Source organism: Heliangelus exortis, chromosome 3 (genome assembly GCF_036169615.1).
Source record: "Heliangelus exortis chromosome 3, bHelExo1.hap1, whole genome shotgun sequence".
In the NCBI taxonomy this organism is placed as follows: domain Eukaryota; kingdom Metazoa; phylum Chordata; class Aves; order Apodiformes; family Trochilidae; genus Heliangelus; species Heliangelus exortis.
In genome coordinates this window covers 23,716,624-23,736,933 of record NC_092424.1, presented here as the reverse complement: position 1 = coordinate 23,736,933, position 20,310 = coordinate 23,716,624, and the positions used below count along the sequence as shown (strand labels likewise).

At 38.1% G+C, this 20,310-nt stretch overlaps 1 protein-coding gene across 1 annotated transcript in view; it reads left to right on the top strand.

The window, feature by feature from the left end:
* The window catches only part of USH2A (usherin), a 385,338-nt gene that overhangs the window by 326,001 nt on the left and 39,027 nt on the right, over positions 1 to 20,310 (top strand). Inside the window, exon 60 of the mRNA XM_071739639.1 lies at positions 3,779 to 4,133. Within this exon, the coding sequence (XP_071595740.1) occupies positions 3,779 to 4,133 (355 nt within the window). The remainder of the gene's footprint in view (positions 1 to 3,778; positions 4,134 to 20,310) is intronic.

Here is a 20,310-nt window from a genome sequence, read left to right as displayed (position 1 = left end):
ACATAGCCTTACATAGCTATAGCAGTAAGACTACAGTATTTCAATGGGAGGTTATATCATGTAATTTCTTCTTCATCATGTGCCACTTTCTTACTGCATCACCACCAAAATAAATTCATTTAACTCAAAACATGGAATGCTTGGGGACCTAGTGTGTGTACAGACCTCTGTATTAATACTAGTGCTTCCCTCTAGTATCATAAAAGCACTTGCAAGTTTGCAGCCATTTTGATAGAAACAAAAAAAATTAAAACGTTAGTTTATAATGAAAGCGATGGTGAAATTTTATTTTTTTATTCATACAGCACCATTAAACACAGATTTGGGGCTTTTTAACTCTTCTAGCAAGGGCCACAACTTTTTGTTGTGAATGAGAAAAAATATGGTTCATGAGACAATCACCCAATCTACTTCTCTTCCCATTCATCACTGTATAACATCCCTGTGACAACCACAGAAATTAGTAGTCTGGAAAAATAATATTAAGGAACTAGGTGATGTATTTCTTGCTGTATTTTAATAAGATATAGGCCACATCAGCTAATGGAACTGCTCACTGTTGGCCACAAACAGGCACTATGAAGGATGCACATGAGATGACTCTTTAAATATTGCCTGTAAAATTGTAAGTATTTGGTTCACAACTTGCTTAAGGGAGTGTCTGAATGTCTGTCGAAATGTCTATGTCATGTTCAGTAAGATTGTATTATTTAGGTATAAATACCTAAGATTGTAATGTGGCTCTCATTAGCTGGGGAATCCTGATGGTGAAAAATCAACAGGCAATTTAACAAAGAGGACATATCTTGGTGGCTGTTGGCTCTTGTGACTTGTAGTATAAAGGTTTGTAGACTGACTATGATTTATTCCTGCTTACCCTTACATCCTTTGCCATGGAACTGCACCAAAGACAGATTCCAAGGCACATTTTCCTCTACCTTTGTCAGAGTGGTTCCCCCAGTCATTTGAATTTGGCCCCAGGATTCCCCAGTGTATTAGGAATAACTCACTACCCCTCTGGTAAGGAAAATAGCAGGCTTAAAACATGCTTATGTTGCATGGTGAAAGGTAAGGGTGTGAAGAACAATTCTGGGTTGACCTGCAAGGCCTCAGGGATATACTCCTTGGATGAGTCTCCTTCCCCCTAAGAAAAATGAGTTGTGTTGCAGGTGGTGTTGCTACAGTCCTCTGCATACAGTTCTACACTTATCTGTCACAAAAAAGATTATATTCTCCTCTTTATGTCATCTGGCTCAGATTGGCAGTGGGACAGGGAGAATTTGCCCTTATAAAAATAACTGTATCTGAGCATCTTTAAAATGAATGCTAGCAGCAAATCAGACTATGCAGATTAAGAGACAGCATCCAGCTCTTGTAAATGTTATTCTCCTTTGCAGCTCATTGTACATAAGAAACACTTCCAGTTAAATGAGCAGTTGAATCTTAAATCTTAAGACGATTGAAATGATTACAGACTGTTCGACCACTTCTGTTCAAAGTTTATTCATACATGAAGATATTCTAGTTTTTAGCACTATAGATGGAACCATTTACCTAACCATAAGTTTCGTTCATTAAATATTCCACAGTAATAAGGTCTAAATACTTAACCAGACTACATTGTACAGCTTTGCTTTTGGGTGAACTTACAGTTGGTGGCATATTTGATCTTTCAGTGTGAAAAAACTGTTTATCACAGAGTTTTGAAAAATGTATGAAACAAATTTGTGTATTCATTTAAGTGTCATACTGCTCAGTCAGACAAAACCTATTAAATCTGACTATTAAACTAAAATGTACTCTTCACTTTTAAGCAAGTTTTTAAGTACAGAGAGAAAAGACTTTTTTTTTTCTGCTGGAGAAATACTAATGTTTCACCTTTCACAACTGTGTCTTGTGTTAGGTCAGTGAACAACATCTGAGGCTTCTACATAAGGCTTGTTGTGCACTTCCAGTTGACCACAAGAAAATATATTAAAAAATAGCTGATGAAATTTTGGGATCAGTGGGAAGTTTTGTACCCTGACTCTTCCAGACATTTTGTTTCAAGAGAGAAAATTGCTAGGCAAACTTTTCTGCCATTCTAGACCCAGTTCTGCTAATTCTCAGTATCAATACATCTTATAATTTTCCTACTTTACTACAGTAGAGACATTGTACCTCAAAGCCCTTCCTTTTTTTAAAATCACACTTTAACACTCTTAAACTAACCAGTTTCCATGTAGCCTGCTTATCTCAGAGTTAAGCAAAAATTCATTTGCTTCATGTAAGAAAATAATGTATTAATGCATGCCTTATATATGAATATACACAAAGGACAGCTCTGTACACACACATTTTCATCTTCATATTTTCATGTAAATACCTGGGTATATGTTATTACAAACAGCTAAGATTATCAGTTTTAAAAAGTTGTAGCCATTTGTATTTTTAGTCATCCCTGGTGCTGATATAACAAAAACAATAAAAAAAGACAGATTTCTGTGAAATGCATATTTTCTCTTGCCAAGAAACTATTCTTCAGCTTCTGTGTTTATGTAGTGGTGATGACACTCAGTAGTCAGACAAACCATTTTTACTTATGCAAATTTCAATAGAAATGGCAGATAATAATTTGGGCTGGAGGGCAAAAGTGCTTTTACATTCTGCAAAGGCCAAGGTTCCTGTGAATAGTAAATACTTAAATTCATGTACAGTACAACACAATTGTTATTTAAAAGTAACACAATTTCACACAAACATTTTTGATTTGATAATTCTGTTTTGAAGATGAGTGCTTGCCTTATTACAACTGTTGTAAATTATATATTAAAAGGGACCACATTAGAAAGGGGCTGAGGATCATATGAAATATCCTCTGATACTTAAAATATCACCAGATCTGTAGTAATAATGCAATAGACATGTATATATATGTGTGTGTGTACATACAGATGTGTGCACATATGTGCAAAAATAAAAACCTGTTGTCCCAAAAGCTCTACACAGTGATTTGTCTTCATGTATCTTAAGTTCGCAACTTTAAACAAAAGTGGCATTGGAAAAATATGTAGTTGATTACAGGAGGCACTACTTGTGATATTATAATGAGTTTTTGTGGTGGAGCTGCAAATTCTGCCAAGTTTATGCACAAGGGATTACTTATTTCATTTGCAAGAACAAATGGAATGTTTATTGTGAGGAAAGCAGAATGTAAAAGTGCATAGCTTTGATTTTGAGGGCTCGATAGAATACCTATCCCTCGTTCAGTAGGTAGCATCTTTCTCACATAAATTGGTCATAAGTTTTCCATAAATGAGGGATCCTGAGGTGAGTACCTTCATTAATACTTTGATTTTCAGAAATGTTGAAAACTTGCACCATACTGCAGTTCAAGTCATTACTTAGCAACTATATACGGATTTAAAATTTCACGTTATAAATTCTGAGTGTCTCATATCTGATGTGTTCTATCCTACTAGGATAATATGCTTTTGTATTGCTGAAGAACTGCAACAACATACTTGTTTGATATGTTTTACAAAATTCTTCTATATCAAGGAGAATAATTAAATTATTGCTTCAAAAATCTGTTCTTCTCAGCACCTACCACAAGTTCAGGAAAATGCTTTAAGACGCAAAGAGAGATAGGCAGTTCCTTGTGTCTGTGTGCTATGTATAGCAATACTTTATGTACTTTTCTGAGACACAGGTTGAACTCAGAACTTCAGGATCTACTACTGTGGGACAATTAAAATTATTTTCCATTGTGAACACATCACTTTTGGTTTTATTTCAGGCGTCCTGTGGGCAGTCAAGAAGAGCTGCTTTTGTTCATCTGGTCTTCAGGACCCCTGGAATTTATTGATGCATCTGATGCCCTACAGCCTTTTACTCTCTACGAATATCGTGTCAGAGCTCAAAATGCTGTGGGGTCAGTAGACAGCCTCTGGGCTTCAACCCAAACTCTGGAGGCTTCCCCATGGGGCATGGGAGCCCCTTGGGCACAAGCAACAAGTCCATACTCAGTGCGGCTGAACTGGACCCAGCCTGCCTCTCCCAATGGTGTTATATCTCTTTATCAAGTAGTCTATCACGAAAAACACAGCGATCCCACATTGAACATCCCAGCTGTTACAGCACTAACTGTAATGGTAAGAACTGGACCACAAAAGTTTTAAGTTGTTTTTACTTTTCTTTGATCTCTGTGATATTTTAAAATCTTGTTTAGCACTAATTGGAAATGCAAGGTTTCCTATTGCCAGTGGTTTTGTGTGTTTAAATTTTGGGTTTGGACCAGAGTAGACTGAAACACTTCATATTAATGTCTAATTCTTGGTAGAGTCAAGTAGATTATTTGAAAGCACGGATGGGTTGTGTCTGGAGGAGCTAAGCACATGTATTTAACTTTCTAAGCCTTTCTCTGAAAATACCATCCTGCGTTTTTTGTCTGACTGTTGAAAGAGTTCCACAGGTCAGGTTCTGCACAAACAACAAAGTCAGTCCTCCTTGTATATAATTCTACTTCTATAATGCAGTTAGAATCACAAAGTGAACAAATTCATTAGTAATTACATAGTTTGTATAAGCAACACGTTTGTATGTTCCCCTTGTCATTATCAAAAGCAGATCTACTTTTAATTTCATTACATGTACATATATTAGAATGATACTCTTCACTGCTAAGATGTTTTTCTCTCAAGGGACTTGCCAAACATGAATGTCTGTATATATTACATTTCTGTTTGGTGTGTAGAGAGATAGACACAGGAAAGGGCAGGTTGTTTTGTGAACTGACTTACAATGATATGTAAATCAGAAACAGAAGTGGTTCTGGTTTGTGCAGTTACCACTGCTTCTCCCATGTATATATTGCACTCTAGTCTTTCTGTAGAAAGTCATCTAGTTGCACTGAACTGCTGTATGTTAGGATCACTGCTGTACTTGGCCATCTTCTAAAGTAAGTTTTAGAAAATGTTTAAGGAGGTCGTAATAAAGTTGGGTTTTCTCAGCAGTGCCACCTCCATTTATTGAACCTAGATTTTTCCCTAGATAATATTCATAAACCCTTTTTGTTTTGAATAACACCAGAAATCCCCTAAGTTCTTAATTACGCCAGTTATAAAGTATCTGTCTGGCTTGAAAGTAGGATCCTAATAAGCTTTCTCTGGAATACCTGACAGTAACCTTTAAGTAACTCCCTTGGACATATGTTGACATGACAAAGTGGGAGAAGTTTCCATCTCAGTAATCTTCCATACTCTTGCGATCATTTTGTTCCAAATGTCTGGGAGCCTGAATGGATTAAGTTTTAATCCATTGTAAAAAAAAACAACAAAAAACCACCTCTTTTTTTTAAGAAGAAAACAGGTCCTTTACTGTTTGATAGGAATATATAGGTATTTTAAAGTTATTTAAAGTTATTAAAGTTACTGCTGCTTCAGTATCATTTTGGTACTGACCCCCTAAACTTGTTTTAAAATAATCACAATCATAGCTGTAATGGGACACCTAAGATTTGAAGCTTTGAAAACCACCAAAATCACAGGTCTTCTAATACTGTGCTTCAGCAGCCTGCAATGTGTGGCTGAGCATCAGAATTGACCTGGCCAGTCATGCATTGCAATGTCTTCTAAGCATGCCAACAACAACAAAAAAATGTCCAAGATGGTTGTATTGTGGGTAATAAAACCTACCAAAATGGTCTTTTAAATAATGTTGCCACAGTGTGTTTCTTTAACAGCATCAGTTAAAAGCCTTTTAAATTAACAAGCTATTATTTACAGAATTAATATTTTTCTGGCTCCAAAATCCTTTATTTTCCCCAAACACTGTTCTGAATCAAAATTACATTCTGGCAGCATATGTATAGCTGTTCTACTTGCATTGCAGTGAAGCTGCTGGCATAGTTTTTCTACTGTCCTTTGTCATGAACATTTATCGATTATTATTTTTGCTACTCTTTTTTATTTTTAAATATTATACTACCCTTTGGGGAGAAATCTTTCTGCACAGCTCTTCCCTCAGTTGCACTCACTTGAAGCTGTTGCAGCTACATTAACTCAATAGAGTTGTTGCTGATTTATACCAAGGAGCTGAGTTTTGAATCCTACCTCTTCTGAATATAGCAGAACAGCTAAAGCTTTGAATCAAAGTTATTGACATAAAGTGCAGGGAGTCCTGTTATCAAAGATATCCTCAGGAGGTCAGGTCAATTATCCCAGCAGGCAAAAACCTGCACACCAAATTTCAAAGTTATAACCCCTTAAAAGCAGAATTTTATTGTGAAACTGCTGATATACACTTAGTTGTAGCTTTGCTAATGAGACACTTTAATTAAAATGTAATTTTATCGAAGGAACTAGCATTCCAATGATTAAACTTCTGCCCCTTTAAAATATAGCTTTCAGGGGTACTAGGCTAAATCATTTAATCTCCTAAAGCATCTCTATTGGAGCTCCCTCGTGGGATACACCATTAGTCATTCTCTCACACAAGCTTCCATGTTACAAGCAAGACTTAAAGTATTAAGCAAGAAATGAGTTCAGTCCTTTATTTAATCTGTTAGACTCCATTCTTATCCCATTAGATTATTCCAGAAGAAAAGCAGTGCTAGAATCATGGTAGCTGATCCCACCCTTGCTCTTTTCAGTTGCACTCCTGGTTGCCTACCACAGGACATGCAGAAGGCTTGACCAAAACCTGAAGTAGAAATACAATTCCTGGGACACTGCAGGATACATATTAAGCTCTCACTAATGTTCCCACAGAATGTTCTAATTTGAGAGCTTCCTTTCTATCCATTTCTAGAGCCAAATCATAGAATCATAGAATTGGCTGGGTTGGAAGGGACCTCAGAGATCATCAAGTCCAACCCTTGATCCACTACCACTGCAGTTACCAGACCATGGCACTGAGTGCCACATCCAGTCTCTTTTTAAATATCTCCAGGGACAGAGAATCCACCACTTCCCAGGGCAGCCCATTCCAATGCTTGATCGCCCTCTCAGTAAAGAAATTCTTTCTAATGTCCAACCTAAACCTCCGCTGGCACAACTTGAGACCGTGCCCTCTTGTCTTGCTGAGGGTTGCCTGGGAGAAGAGACCAACCCCCATGAGAAACATCTTCTGGGTTTTCAAACTGTTTGACAGACTTATCCACTCTGCCTTCCCAAAATGCAGGTATTCACCCCCCAGCTAAGGTGCATTAATCTGTATTTGAATGAAGGTGTCACAGGTACAGCTGTCCAGTACATTAAAGTTGTCACTGACTTCTTGAAATTTTACCTATGGAGATAAAAATGAGAACTTAGTTCTGAGAGCAAAAGCTGCTGCTTCTCATATAAAAGGACGACCTCCCTGCACCATTAGAAGCAAGGGAAGTACATGTGAGGCATTTTTGAGGCTTCACAGTTAAAGAAGACTGTCACCCATTTGCCCAGCTTATTTGGCCAGAAGTGTAGTGACAGATGTTACGTGACAGCAAGTTAAACTGACATTCTGGTTTATTTGCAGAGTGAAGTCAAGTCAAGACTGGTTAGAGCAGTACAAGTGTCTCCTGTGATATCTTCTCAGTTCATTTTAACCCTCTAAAGCAAGAATGATATTTAGTGTCTTACTGATGTGAGCATTAACACGAGACAGAGGTGTTTATAGGGGAATGGATTGAGAGTAAGTTCTGGTGTACAGAAATCTGAATCAAGTGACTAGATTATCAAAGCAAACTTCTTACTCTTGTGAGTTTAGGGCTTAATCTTGTGAACACAGGGCCCAGAGCTGATTTCATTATAAAGTCAGGACCTGACAATTGACATCAAAGCATCCAACACTCTTTAACTGTTGTATTGCAAATGTTGCTGTGAGGTAAAACAGTAAGTTTTGGCTTTTCCTTGGTAGGTGGGTTTTTTTTGAGTACATAATGCTGTTTCTCCCATGACAATTGCATCAAGTGTTTGGTTGTTTACCAGAAGCAGGAGAATTTAAAGCCAAGACAATGAGTTAGAAGTGTAAGACTGTGTAGCTCTTAGAATGTGTTTGGAGAAGAAACATCCAGAGCTGAGGGTTGTAAAGGAAAACTCTGCTTTGGGCAGTGACGGCCAGTAGCACTGTGTGGCACCAAGGCTGAGGTGGATCTTGTCTGCTTCAACAGAGTGCAACTGAACTCCAATTTCCTTATTACAGGGTGCAAGAATAGATGTAAATATTCCAGGCCTTATTCCTGGGAAACCCTACCTAGAAGCACAGGTCTAATCACATTGACTTTTGCTGTATGAGACTCTCTAGTGAAATTTATCTTCCAAGGCTTTTTTGGCATAGCTGTATCAGCTTGGAGTGTAAAAAATTAACACGTCTCTTATCTGATGTCTCCGCACCAGCAAAATCTTTGGTTTGGATGCAGCTATGCTAACAGTTGAGAACATATGTTGGCTTTTTTAACATTATTTAGAGAGATGGTATAAAACTACACTGGCCAAGCTCCTCTTGGCAGATGCTTCATCTGTATTAGGAAAATCTGTAGACATATTGCAGAGTAGCAATACTAATAGAGGCTTTGGTAGGAGAATAAGGCTTTGGCTTGCATGATTATGTTGTTATAACCAGACAGTAATTTGTATACTGAAAATATAAAGCTAGTAAAAATAATGATTACACACTTCTTGCTGAAAAACTCTCTATAAAATATGTTATATCATGTACTAACAAGTATTGCCATATACACTATGCAGGATTTTACAGATATTTGAAGTCGAAAGACTTTGCACCCAAAGATAGTTCCATTCTATTTATCACATTCAGAAATACTTAATACATTCATGTAGGATTTTTTATTTGTTTCTTCATGTAGACCAGTGAATGTTTGGCATTATTAAAGATGAGATACTATGTAGTTGTTAAGTTCCTCATACATAACATTATTCTGCAACGCAGTATGCAGGACTGGACATGACAAGTTCCTTACGGAAAAAGGAATGAAGTTCATAGCCATAGGAATAAGAAAAAAACATGCCAAAGAGAGGGACTGGTAATTTTTTTTTATATATGCCTATTTCAGGAGCCAAGGAAATGGCCTGCACTTTAAAAAAAACGAGAGTAGATGGTGAAATCCCTGCACATGCTGTAAATTCAGATGATGTGCTGCTTAGAAAAGAATGAAAGCTGTGAACGGCAGTGGAGGCCAAAAGTTAATGAGGCTACTGTGCTACTGTTAGTGAGTGGAAAGTAGCCACAACCAGAAACAAGATGGCTGCTCAGCAGTGCCCTAATACAGCTAAAAGATCGTATCCTTAGCTCTGCAAGGGCTTATGGGTTAGGGGGAAATCATACACAGATGACTAATTTTTTTTATGGTTCACAGCCAATCAAAGTGAAATTCAGCAGCTGTTCAGGACAAGTGACCACTCTAACGGCTGTAATATAACCTGCTAAATAGAGAGGGAATTGCATGAGAGCAAGAGGTTAGCTGTGATTATCGGCAGGTGAGTGCTTTATTGAAGTTGAAAGACCATTAACATTGATGGAGTAATTATTTCAACTTGAAAGTAATTACCTTGATGGGTGATAACTTCTCCAGCGTTCCCAGATTTGATTGGACCAAACAGTTGTGAACTCTTGAAGCCTAGAAAAATATTACAACAATATTGCAATGTTTAAATTACTGAAACCATTGTTAGAGTATTTTAATTATGCCTAACAGTGAAAAGATTTTAACTTACAACTGGTGACCTCTCATGTATAGAGACATTTGCTTTCTAATTTCAATGAAATGACCCACACCTACTATGTGTATGCTGTATGCCATGAGTCTGCAAATGAATCATTTGATTTAAAAGCAGTTTTTAAGATTCAAAGCCTCATTAGCACAGTTTCAGGAAGGACTTGTACTGGAATTACTGTAATTGTTTTATTTGCCAGGAAAGCCCAACAATATAAAATGCTTCCCGTTTTTTAATCTCTAGAGTGTTAAGCTTACACAGGATGAATACAGGACAAGTGTTCCTTCATATTGAAGGCTACTTAAAATTAAAAAAATTGTGTGAGGCAATCTGTGTCTCACAGATTCTGTTGTTTCCATGCTGCTGCAGAATATGCTGGATTTGGCACTGCAGCTCTGTTTAAATAAGCATTTGGATTGGTACTATGATGCCCCTCCAGAAACTGATTAAGAAGTGCTTCAGTAAGCTCCACCTATCAAGACAGACATGTAGAATTGCCTAATTGGAGCAGAAAGGATGAAAGGGATGGTTGCAAAACTTTAGTGATTTTGAAGTAGTGTAGTAATAGAAATGGATGAGAATGGTGACAGAGGAAGACTTCAGCTCTCCTATTTATGCTATCCTTGCTGTAACCAAGGCCACTTCAGTGTCTCCTGGATTCTTTCAGTAGCCACAGAAACATAACTGAAGGCCCTGCTGGAACTCTGCCAAGACTGAAAGAATCCTTTTGAGTTAGGATGCAGGGTAAAAGGAAAAAAACAATTTGTTGCCTGGGAGGTCTTAATATGTCATTAGGCCACTGTTGATTTGAATTAGTGAAGGTTACAGTAAAGGAGTTTATTTCATTACATTTTTTCCTGAATATCTTCTCCCTAGTTCTGTGTGCTATGTGACATTAGCATAACTTTGCTCTTTGATAAATTTTTGGACCAGAAGTAAAAAACTGATAGGGTTATGTCTGACTATGCCTGATTGCACATTCTGAATTGACTAGACCAGAGTGCCAGGATGGATGGGTATCTTTTTCTACAAAAAAAAAAAATTAGTTACCTATTTGGAAATATCTGGTGTATTTTATTTTCGGGTTTCTCCTTGTGCAAGATCGTTTTCACACATTCCTTAAGCCTTTTTCTTTGCTGAGTAACATACATCTGGAATTAGGCCTTTGAGGGTTATTTACAATGTCTGACTTCAAACATCTAACCTCATTAAGCACGTGAATGTCCTCTATAGACCATGAAACTTCCAGAGCAACTGGAGTATGGACAGTATGGACATTTACCATTCTTGGGCTGCGACAACTTTCCTCTAGTGCACTTGTTTGCCACAACTGGCATGTGTCAGTCAAAGGAAAGTGGTTGATTTTCAGCTCATTAATCAAGTTGTCTTTCCTAAAGCACACGATGGGATTATGTGAGTTGACAAATTAAAAGATGGAACCCTCTGACAGAAAAATTGTGGTGGGCAGCAGTCTGGAAATAGTAATCTTTTCAGTTTGTACACTTGCAGTCATAAAAGAATAGGAGACCATATGAAAAAAACCTATAGGTAGATGGCTTAAATCAGATTGTATAAATGCTCCATATGGTTTTTCTATATATATGTTTTATATGTGCTTTATATTTTTGCTTTTCCCTGTGATGTTTTTCTGTCTTACATTTAAGTTGTGAGAATAAGATTAAACTAACCAGTCACTATAGACAAACACCATCGACAGGTGTTTTCCAAGTTGCAAAAATAAAATAAACAAACAAGAAACCCCCACAAACCTTCATCTTATTAAGTATAATTTGATAGGAAGATACAATATCACAGCATCACAGAATGCTACGGCTTGGGAAAGGACCTCGAGTCCAAACTCCCTGCCAGAGAAGAATCACCTGGTATGTAGGTCACACAGGAACATGTTCAGGTGGGTTTTAAATGTCCAATGAGAAAGAGACTCCACAACCTCACTGGGCAGCCTGTTCCAGTGCTCTGTCACCGTAGCAGTGAAAAAGCTTTTCCTTATGTTTACACAAAACCTTCTATGGCCCACCTTGCATTTGTTCCCTTGTCCTATCAGTGGTCATCACTGAGAAGAGCTTGGCTTCATCCTCCTGGCACTTCCCCTGTTACATATTTATAAACATTAATGAGGTCACCCATCAGTCTCCTCCAAGCTGAAGAGACCCAGCTCCCTCAGCCTTTCCTCATAAGGGAGATGTTCCACTCCTTTCATCATCTTGGTTTCTCTGTGCTGGACTATTTCAAGTAATTCCCTGTCCTTCTGGAACTGAGGGGCCCAGAACTGGGCAAAAGATTCAGATGTGGCCTTGTTCCCTTTGTGCCATGATGTGTATGACTGCATTCAATCCACTTTGAAAACAGGGTTTTGGTAAGCTACAGATGCTTTTTCATATATAAGTAGGGAATAAAAATGGAGAAGGAGGAGGCACAAATTGTTGGGTAATATGTACAGCTGTTTTTCAAATTAGATATCTGTTTATAAATGCTTAATTGGTTTTGACTTGATTTTAATTCATGTTTAACCACCATTCTTAAGTGGATATATCAGACAAATCCAGGATAACTCTGCTTGTTGGTAAAGTTATAAGGCAGCTTCCTAAAATCCCCAGGTCATGGCCAAGACACACAGGTACAAGAATTGTTCAGCTAGTAATTAGAAAGGCCTTTTCCCCCATCTCCATCCCCTCCCCCTGCCCCAGTCCCCTCCACAGGTAAGGTCTTGTATTTAAATTGGCTGAGAAGTGTTACATCATATGCTGTATTTCATAGGGAATTTGAATAAGCCATGTGTAATTTTAATAAACAGGACTTCTTTTTTTATAAAAGCAAAAGCAAGCCATATTACTCCTGGGAACTGGTAATATAATATAGAGCCTTGTACCTCTGGGGATTCCATTTGAGTCTAATCCAGGTCTACAGTCACCAAAGTCATTCTCATCAAACAGCCGTTGGGTGTCCTACGCAAAATAAGTTTAGTATTCTCAGCTGACCTCCTGTCCTTTCTCTTTACTGCTCCCTTTTGAATCCGTTCCCATCACTCAGCTTCACAGCCTCATTCAAGCTCATCTCCCCTATGCTTGTTGCAGTTTCCCATTTTCTGTCTGCCAAGTGACCTCTCTCTCTCATCCTTTCAGACTTTACAAAAAGCACTGCAAAGTGTGTATAATATTGCCACACTTTTTTTAGGGAGCAAGACCCTAATTTCTGCCCATTGCTAAAACAAGAGTTTACCGACAGAAAGCTCTTTGGGAGTGGGAGTGGATGTCTGCCTGTTAATTTACAGCACTGTACAAATATTATTTTTGAGACTTTAATAGCAATTATGGTGAATAGGGGCCAGATGGCCTCTGTATCTCGAAAGCAGAATGGCAGTGTATTTTTAATGGACTTAAATGTTACTTTTTGACAGGAAGCTAATATTAAATTCCATTTTATAGGTGCCTGTCAGGTGAGTACGCTTCTGAGTTTTGGTTTTTGTTAAAGTAATTTCTAATGTCATGACTGGACAGTAAAGCCCACTAAAGCCTTGTTCTGTGGTGGGGCCTTTGTTGTTGCTTTTTTTCTTTTTTTAAAGGATGGTTATTGATCTCTTGCTGAGCTGAGATTTCAGTTTTATGCCAGATAGTTTGATTAATGGGTTGGTTTCTGTAAGTGGACTGAATGGGGATGGGAAGCACAAGCGGCTTATGCCGCCAAGCCTAACTCCGTCAAGACGCATAGCTCATTATGAAACAGTTATCAAGTATACATGAAAAATTAATTGGGCTCAGTTTGATTTTGAAAAGGATCAGCTTTCTACTTGGCGGTCCCTCCAATCTTTCCAGATGTTGCACGCTAGCCTCTCGAGAAGCAGCGAAGGGAGATGTATTAATACATTGTATTGATTAGATCAAGACCCCTGACAGTTATTTGTAGAGATACCATCTGGCTGCTGTTCGAATTCCTTCACCAAAAACAGGACGTGACATGTTATTAATCTCAGCTCTCTAAGTATAGACAGTTGCCTTTTCTGCTAAACCACATTTTACCATTCCGTAGGAGACGGAGGCAGACCTGAAGGGTGCTGAAATTAAGGTTATTACACAAATTGAGCCATATGGTCCAAATATTTCAGCAAGAAAATTGCCAGGCAATAAAAATTGCTCCTGCCTTCCTAATGGTGTAAATTACAGTTTAACCATGGCTCTAATGATGTCCTTCTGCCGTGCTAAACTACTGTTACATGAAGGACATTGTTTTAAAAATATAAAAAACAAGTAAATGCCAGCAGCGTGTTTTACAATCTGTTAGTGTGTCATTAAGAACTCTGTCAGAATTACATAAACATAATGGTAGGCAACCTAGCATACAAAAGAACAAGCATGGAAATAGAAAGTGTCTTAAAAACTCCTTTAGCTCTGTAATGTCAAGAGCCCTTTCCCTACTGGAACTTTTCCAGTATGAGAAAATGTGGCTGCTTTTTTCTTTCAGTTCTCACACAGTGTCTAATGGAGATTTAAAACCAGAAAAAAAATTACTGAATATTCCAATGAATTTTGATCACGTGACAACAGGGGGGTATAAATTTATTATCACATTATACTCTAACTGTATATAATGTTAACTAGGTATTACAAAGAATCCAAAATGTGGCTCTCCCTTCAAACTGCAGCTTTGTTTTTATTCTTTTGCATCATAATGGGATTTTCTATTGGTTTTCACACTGTTTGGAGAATTGCAGAGTATTAAAATGGTTTCAAAGCTCAAAAGGTCTGTGAGTTTTAGTAACAGAGTTAGCAATCCTGAAAAATGTCTTTATTAGAAATACCTGTAATTTATTTGTTATTAAAAACAAAATTCCAGTCAGCAGATGCATTACTGACTGATTCTGGTGTTTCACAATATAGTATGGAGATTAAATTGTAAATAAATACAGTGAATAGTCAGCAAATTTGATTCGATTGCAAAAATACTCATCATTCAGTTTCTAAAAGGAAACTGAGATGGCCATACAGGGAGTAAAAAATATGTAACTTCGTAATAAATGTTTTTGGAATAATGAGTTTGACCACTTCTACTTTAAACCAGATTTTAATAGTTCACCTACAACAGAATCTTTGGTAAGTGAAAACACAACTGAGCAGTGGCAAACAGATGAATGGAAAAAGGGAGATTGTGAGTTATCTGGCTGGCTTAACTGATTGGAGAATGAGCTGACAGCTGCAGTTGTCTACAAACCTTGCACAGAGTATGAAGCATCTGAAGACCTCATTTGTGTGGGGGACAGGGAAAGATGACATGGAACTTTTAGTCTTGAGAAATTTAAATTGAGCCCAAACCAGTTACTCAGACTCAGTAGAGTTCAAAACAGTTTTTATTTCTGTTATTCCTGCTTCTCAGTACCAGTACAATCGCAAATGAAATCACCAGAAGATGTAGTTCACAGTTGGTTGGTTGCTTTGTTTCCAAAGAAAACAAAGGCAGAAAGCAGTAGACTCTTGTGAGAATGTCAGTCTGAAATCTTCCTATGTACAATGTGCATGGGTTGTTTGCATACATGTAATCTCTATTGGGGCAGAAACCAACTCTGACTTATGAATTTATCTCATCACAAACTACATGTATTTTCCCTTAGCATCTTGAACTTTATATCTGAACAGAGTTAAAGAAACACATGGCAAACGAGACCTGGAACATCTAAGTGTAGTGTAATCTCCTCACATGCATCCATAATGAATAGATTTCACTGTTTAAATGTAGTAACTGTGTTGTATTTTTAAATTTGCTGCTTCAGCATTCATCAGATAAAAACTCTTCAGTCTTTAGAGCGAGATTGTTACAGGAGTTCCCTCACCAGCATCTGACAGGCTTGAAGATTTGGAAAGGTTATGCTCATTGAACAGTTTTATGAGTGCCAAGAAAAATTATTAGCATGGAGACAAAGTTTCAACCCATGAAATGGAGGGCTTGCTGGAAAATCCCCTGCTAGAGCTGCTACCAGATTCAGAGAATTTTTTCTCCCTTATTAGCAGGTGTCATCAAACATCATCTTTAGGGCATCAAACATCATCTGTTACACCTCTGGCAACTGCAGGCTGCTTTACTCACTCCCCTAGAACTGTGGAAACTCTTTTCTTCTCCTTTCCTTCCCCTTCACAAGCCTTGCTTTCTAAGAGCACATTTAGGAACTATGATGAGTAATATAGGGAGCAGGATTCCATCCTGAGGGTCTAGTAGAATATAACTTCTGTCTTTTTCAGATTATTTTTTATTAGGAACTTGTTTCTACTTCCTGTCATGAGCTGGATTGTACATCCAGGGAGAAACAGATCAGACCCCCTTGCTTTCTAAACTCCTTCTCCAGAGAGGAGCTGGATCCAACCTTATAGTGTGAGACCCGGCTCTCCTCAGCAGAGCAACTTCAATGTTTCGGTCTGAGGAAATGCTCAGCTGTCAGATACCCCCTGATCAGATTAAAGTGGAGCAAAGTCTGTATTTGAACATAAGATTTAATTAGAAGGAATAACTCATAAAAGCTGGTACTTTGACTATTAAGTATGGCTCTGCAACCATAAGGGCTGATTATTTTGATGTTTAAGCTGTGCAGCCTGGGAAAAAATTGTGGTAAGAGTTGTGTTACCTAATGTTTTTAGGAAAGAGAAAGAGAGTAATAGAAGAAAATTGAGATAACAGAAAAATCATCAGTGATGGATCCACCAGGCCAGACAAATGGGGAGAGTTGGTGTCAATGAAACTCCCAAGGCCAACCACTGCATCTCCTCATTTTATAGGCCTGTATTCTTTGTTTCCCAGTGAGTACGCATGATAAAGTCATCACAGCTGAGCAGCTGCAATGGACTTCAGCCCTTTCTCTCCTCAGTTTCATTCTTAATTGTTATCTCTATCATGATATGCAGAACCTAGGGCATATGCAGACCCTTATTGCTGTCTCCATCCTCTCCAGCAGTCCCTTGAGAATGCAAATGAGGGTCTGTTCAGGGGCTTACAATAGTAGTATTGCGGGCCAGTCCTCTTGGAGTGCTTACAAGGGTTGGGGTACAGGGATTACAATGGTCCCTGCATTCAGTCCCTTACACTTCCCTTCCTCTATGGGCCCTGCATTCCTTAAGGAAGTCAGGACTCTGCTTCAATCAGGTCTTGGCCTTTAAAAGTCTTGTGGAGACAAACACACAAGTGTCCACTTTGAGCACCGTAGGCCTGTTGCAAGACCAGCACATGTGGACATGCAGCACAGAATCTTCCACCAAGCTCTTTGGCTCTGCAGTTGCAGGATGTCTTTTTTAAACTAATCCATGGCTGCTCCACTTTCCTCCTTTATCTAGCACACGTGTCTTCTAAATGCTTCCATGCCAACATCACCCTAACACAGAGATAGGATATGCTGGGATATCACAGAATCATAGAATGGTTTGAGTTGGAAGGGATCTTAAAGATCATCCAATTCCAGCCCCCTGCATGGGCAGGGACACCTACCACTAGATCCATCTGAACGAGACACCAGAGTGTGTGTTATCTGAGTGCCCAAGAGGACTCTGAGGAGACAGATATTCACAACAGGAAGAATGGAGGTTTCAGTATCTATTTAACCTGCTGGGACATGCTGCTGATTTGTTCCATGCATTTTTCCAAGTCCATTCACTGCAGGTTTGAATGCAACAATTCTTTTTTCCCACCTGGTGCAGTGTTCCTAGCCTAAGCCAAATCCTCAATGCAGTGTGGAAATGCTACTCTACTGGCTGTGGAAAAGGCATCAAGTTTACAATTGCCCCACAAATCAGAATTGCTAATGCAGATTTCATATAGTGAGAGAGTAAGAGAAGTGATAATTTTTCTGTATTTTTGCTATAAAGAAAATTTTACTCTGCACAAACAAAGTGAAGGAAACTTTCCAGAGTGCTTCTATCTCAACAGGCTTTAAAAAAGAATTAATGTGAACTCTGGAAGACATCTTTTCCCAGATGAAGTGAAGTATTACTCTTGCCATTATAGCATCATAAAATTATTTTTTATTGTTTTCTCTTCAGGGGTTCAAGACAGATGATAATTTAGATTTTCTGTAATGCTAGTCTATGCTAGAAATGCTAGAACTGTGATGTACCAATACATCATGAGATTTATGCTATAGTTGCAGCTTAAGACAGCGACATACTTAAGTGCTTTGCTTAATGTTACTTACAAGTCCTGACCTAAAAAGACTGAATGGAGACCCTAACAACAAATGCAAAGAAAAGCACCACCTTTTCCACCAGGTAACACAATAGTTTGAGCTCCAGTTGCTTTGATGCCAAATACAGTGCCTTCTTTGAGGGCAAATAGATTTGAGATGTGGCTTTTTAAAGTGGCCATTTCTGAGATTAAAATCTGGAGCTGTTCTTCAGCATACTGCATTTTTCCATCCTACTAGCCCTTTACAGATGCGTCACAACACTTTCAATTGCTTTGTTAAAAAAAAACCCTATAATGATATTTGATTTGCAATGGAAAATTGAAACTGCATTGATCAGAGTAGCACAATCTCAAACTGAAGATCATTGCCAAACATGTTGACCTATATATGGAAATCAAGAATCCAGGATGCTTGATTCAATATCACGGGTTGACTAAACCCAATCACTGTACTGGATGAATGCCATCTACATACAACATTTAGTTCTTCTAGGCATGAAGACCTAATGTAGAAACCTTGAGAAGGCAAAAGGAAGCTTCTGTTGAAGTGCTGTGAAACAGCTGCAGTTTAATTTCTGAAGCTATCTGTTTCACTTTAAGAAAAAAAAAGAAAGGGTTCACCTGTATGGTCTGTTGCCGTGTGCTGATAAAAATATCGCCACCGGCTTCTTGGGTCCTTAACTCTTAAATGAATTTAAGCAAAATTCACAGCTCTAAATTCTAAATGTTTCTAAATGTTTCCTTTAGATGGCCAGTGTAGGCTGGTCTATCTAATCTGTCTTGGGAGAGAGTGAGGCTAATCTGAAAGACTATTAAAAAGAGAAGTTATACATGAACTCCTGACTTTCTCTTTGGAGGACCCAGCCTTCCCCTGCAATGAGTATAGAGAATAATTAAGGACACAAGCTACACCAGTTTTGTATCTGCCTGTAGAAGCTTCGACTCTTTCCCATAGTGCTTATCTTCATCTTTGAGCACTTGAAAGCATTTACAAGTCTTGCCCAAATGACTAAATTGTACTAATTTATTTTTGGATTGCTCATTTATAACTTGCATACATACAGCTAATCAATGGATGAGACAGTGAGACTAGTGGATTTACAAGTTAATATGCTGGAGTCAATAATGGGCTGTAAAGACATTCTCAATTCTGAAACCTGAACAATTTGTTTCGTACTAAGCTGAACCACATACCTGTTGACTTAGTGATCTATTTTATTCCCCAAATAACACAAATATCCAAGGAAAATACAAAAGCTTAACCAAACTTGTTATTCCTCAGTAGTTTTCAAGTAATGTTTTAGTATTTACATCTTTCATCTCTTTTCTAACTGGTGCATCTTGCTAGTTAAAGTCACAAGCAGCTCAGACTCTTCAAGAAAAGGAGCTTTGCACTGAGAAGCCTAAGCCACACTAGAAATGACTAATGAATCTATAATTGCTTGAAATGACATGATTAAACATTCTGTTCTGTTTATCCATTAATGTTTAAAAGTGAAGCTAGATAGCTGTATTTCATGTTCATACTGCAGCAGATTTGGCTGCTTGTCTTTCCAGGTATGTATATGGATTTTGCTCTGGTCTGACAGCAAAAAAATGAGAATGGGCAGTCTGCAGACACCGCTTAATATGTTGTGTTAACCACAAAATAGTGTTCCTTAAGAGGCTTAACTTAGAGGGAATTGTAGACATATGGTCCTAAGAGGATCTGGAAGTTCATCTATCCACTGTGTTCAGTTGGTTTCAGAGCATTAAACCTGCAAGTAACTTCTCTTCCAGTTACTCTATCAGACTCTATGACTATTCTTTCTTCTTCCTTTTAACCCTACCTACATAAGCAGTGTACCCTGGCCTTCTGCTGAGAGTGCCAGTTGGTTTAAAAATCTCTTTTTCCTGGCACGGACTGGCATAATTGAACTGCACCTTTCCCAAACTGCTCCTTTCACACTTTCATTTATTTTCAGCTTGTCTCTGTTTGGAGAGCAGGTATTTTGATATAGAAAGTGTAAAGCACTAAGGGAAGGAACAAAATACCCAGTGAAGAAAAGACTTTCAAAGGATAGGGGTTTGCATACTTTTTGGCCCATCTTTTTTAAAAATACCCAGTTCATTTTGAAAGGTGACGTTTGTGTTCAGCCACTTCTTCAGACCTGACTTTGGCCTTTCTAATGTAGCTCCAAGTAAATTGTTTATGCTTCGCTTTAATATTGCTTAGAAGTGATTACATACATAGCAGGCAAAGTTTGAATGAGTAGCTAGGACTGTTCAGCACAAGGTAGAGAAAAAAAGAACAAAACATTAGGAAGGAAAAACCTTTTAGTCTCCTTTAAAATGTTGCTTTTATTTTCCATTGTGCTGATAGAAAGCAGGGATTTAAAGCTGTGAATTGCCTTGAGGCTGTGTTATCTCCATCTACTTAGCAGCAGTTAGAACTGCTCTTTTT